At 57.5% G+C, this 3,115-nt stretch overlaps 1 protein-coding gene across 1 annotated transcript, besides 6 other annotated features; it reads right to left on the bottom strand.

Annotated features, from left to right (window-relative positions):
- Positions 1–271: 271 nt before the first annotated feature.
- Positions 272–302: a microsatellite.
- A 56-nt stretch (positions 303–358) lies between these two features.
- Positions 359–388: a microsatellite.
- Positions 389–491: 103 nt separating this feature from the next.
- Positions 492–538: a microsatellite.
- Positions 539–579: 41 nt separating this feature from the next.
- Positions 580–644: a microsatellite.
- A 48-nt stretch (positions 645–692) lies between these two features.
- Tco025E_08433 (uncharacterized protein) lies at positions 693–2,486 on the bottom strand (the record flags this gene model as incomplete). Its single annotated transcript, XM_029375282.1, has 1 exon — positions 693–2,486. The coding sequence occupies one exon, from the start codon at positions 2,484–2,486 to the stop codon at positions 693–695; it is 1,794 nt and encodes a 597-aa protein (XP_029224618.1).
- Positions 2,487–2,874: 388 nt separating this feature from the next.
- Positions 2,875–2,929: a microsatellite.
- Positions 2,930–3,031: 102 nt separating this feature from the next.
- Positions 3,032–3,061: a microsatellite.
- Positions 3,062–3,115: the final 54 nt, after the last annotated feature.

The raw sequence follows: 3,115 nt of genomic DNA, 5'->3' as shown, positions 1-3,115 counted from the left end.
GTGCAAAGAACTACATCGGTGGTGCAGACGTGTGCGACGGAGGGAGCAGGGGAAAAGTATGTATGTGCATTGCATCTACGTGGGCCCGTGCACCTCGGGGTTACTGGCGTTAGCCTCACCTGGCACCCTCACACACCCCCGACGCCCGCCTCTTGCCCTCTCTTCCCCCTCCCCACTGTAGTTGCGTTGCAGTCATGGAAGTTCGGTGGTGTGCTCGGTGCACGCATTTGTCTCCCTGACTGGTCTCAGCAGGAGAAGTGACCAAATCATGCACACCGATACACACACACACACACACAGACGCCAGCAGCGCGAAAAAGTGAATTCGAAAGTTAAATCACAACAATAGAAAAAAAAAATGTATGTATGCATGTGTATGTAAAGTATGAAGGAAGAAAAATAACAATAGTAAACAAACAAGCATTCGTTGTGTGTTCATTTACGTGACGACATCTATTGACGCAGCTGGGTGTGTTCTATCTATGAGGATGCGCACGCACTGTACGCACGCATGCACGCATGCACGTCAAGGATGTATCTATAACGGTCAGCATCTACACAAGGGAGAAAAAATGCCTAATATACATATACATATGTATATATGCATACATGTATATGTGTGTCTATGTGTGTATGTATCTATGAAAGGGGCCGCAACGTCAGAGAGAAGCATGGCGGGCTGCGCCACGGCGTTATAGCCCAGCAATCGTCTTCAGCTCCCGCAGCACCTCGCCAAAGCGATTCTCTGAACCGTCTAGGCCGCATTCTATGCGTTCCTGCCGCAGTGCTTCACCGCGGGCAGTCAGCGCACTCTGCATCGCCTCCAGTGACCAGGTGCCGTTAAAGGAGAAGAGCTCCTCGTTGCCGCGCCGCTGCGGCCGGGAGATGACGCCGAGGTCCGCAAAGCTGTCGATCGCAGAGGCGATGCCCGCGGCATTCATCAGTGGAAACCGCTGCTGTCCCATAAGTGCGGTGTACATGCGGTGGACCTCACGCATCGCGAAGGTGCCTGGCTCCGTTATTCCGGCTGCGGCATCGCTTCTCGGGCGACGGGCCGCCGAAGTCGCGCCGGCCACATTTGTCTGCGCCAACTGCTTGTCCCGCTGCTGCCGCAGCGTCAAGACAACCAGGCAGCTGAGGACGTACAACATCTGCTCTGGCATGCCAGCCACGTACTCAAAAACGCGGTCACTCACGACGGCGGAGCCGCGCAACACCTTTTGACTCTGCGCGAGTGTCACGACAGCGGCAGGGGAGGCGGGTGAGGCATTACCGGGAGCGGCACCGGCGCGCGGGAGGCCGCTGCGACGCTTCGGCGTGGCCTCACTCTGCACCCCGCCCCGCCGGACTGGATCGTCGAGAATGCCCTGCTGCGCTGCGTGGACGAGGCGGCGACACATGGAGGCCACTTGGCGAACGTCGCCAGAGTATTCGTGAATGGCCTTCTTGGCAATGTAGGCTATCAATCCCGGGCTCAGCTGCACCTGCGCCCGCTCCTTCTGCGTGAAGTCCGCGCCGGCGACGATACTGGCACCAATGCGCTCTAGCGTCCGCGCACTGTAGGCCTCAAAGGAGAGCTCCTTCAGTAGGGTGCATGGGACGTGCACCAACTCACGCTGATTTGAGATGAACACAAGCGCCAACAGCGACGCCTGTTCGACGGCGAGTGCAGCCAAGGCACTTAATAGGCCACGGGCCCCGGCCCGCACGTATTCCACCTCATCCAGAGCCAGAACATGCAGCGGCGCCTTCAGCGTGGATTTCTTCACAGTTGTGGGTTTTGTGGCTTGTTCTTCCACAGCTTCCTGCGGGAGGCGTTCCCGGGCCGCGTCAGACCCTGACCCACGACGACGCTTCGACGGGGTGGAGGTTTGGGGAAGGGCCTCAATGTGGCCCAGTAGACTCCGTGACTGTGCATCTAAGCGCGGTTGTGCCGCGCGAAAGCTGCCGGCGATGGCATCGCACAGCTGCTGCGAGGCCATATCGGCACAGTTGACGTAGTGGCACTGTACGCGACGGCTGGCTCCCAGCAGCCGCAGAGTGGCAGCCGCCCACGAGGAAGACGCGGTGGCGTCATCACCGCAAGGCAACGCCGCCCCAAGGCTTCCCGACACTCGACCCATGGCCGCATCTTCTACACTGTCCAGGCTGCCAGCATGGCCAGCGTCAGTGCGGCATCGTTTGGCCGGCCTTCGCTTTTCTATTGCCGGGGAAGGCGACTTGTCGTCGGCGCCGTTACTTTTGCCGCTGCCGCTGCTGCCACAACTGCCGCGTCCCCCCGCACTTGGCCGCCCAGCCGCCTTGTCGCACGCCATCGGGCGGCTTGACACGCACCGCATCGCACGAAGAATGGTTGAGGTCTTACCGCAGCCACAGGCGCCGAAGACAAAGAGGGAGCGGCAGTGCGAGAGCAGTAATCGCTCTTCAATGAATTCGTGCACGGCGTTGTACTCCTCCTCGCGGCCCAACAGCGGTTCCCTCTCCATCGCCTCCTTGCAGTGCAAGTTAACAGTCTGTAATGAAAACCTCTACGGTAATCACCGTGGAAGCTCTGTTTTATTTTATTATTATTTTATCTGCGCCCACCGCTCTCTGTCGGCAGTCGTTTTGTCTATCCCCGCAACGGATTCGGGCAAAGTCTATCTGTTCTGTTGCCTCTATGCAGAAACAAAAGAAAAATCTTAATATGTGTGCCTGTGGAGATGCGTCGGCGGTAAATCTATGACGGTGGGTTGTCTGTGCCGCGTCGTCGGTCTATCGCTGCTGCGGCGTCCGCCTCAACGTGTGTCTTGGTGCCGGCGTGAGAGGCGGCGGAGGCGGGTGAAGCGAGCGAGAGAGAAAGAGGAAGTCCATTTTGCAGCCACCCCGGCGCAGAGAAACAAAGAACAGAAACGAAACAAAAAGAGAGAGAGAGAACAAAAGAAAAAAAAGGCCGTCATTATAAACACTTCGTCCTCGTCCTCGTCTCACACTCGCCCCGGCTTCCGTGCTTCTCAAGGCGCTCATGCAGATATGGGCCTAATTTTCTCTTTGTGTGTGTGTGTGTGTGTGTGTTTGCTGTTGCGCCTGTCCCTGCCTCTTCTTCTCTGCTGTTTTATTTATGTACTTCGTCTTT

Source organism: Trypanosoma conorhini, assembly GCF_003719485.1.
Source record: "Trypanosoma conorhini strain 025E chromosome Unknown Tco_14.4_contig_00780, whole genome shotgun sequence".
NCBI lineage: Eukaryota > Euglenozoa > Kinetoplastea > Trypanosomatida > Trypanosomatidae > Trypanosoma > Trypanosoma conorhini.
The sequence above is the reverse complement of the archived record's forward strand: the minus strand, read 5'-3'. Positions and strand labels throughout refer to the sequence as shown.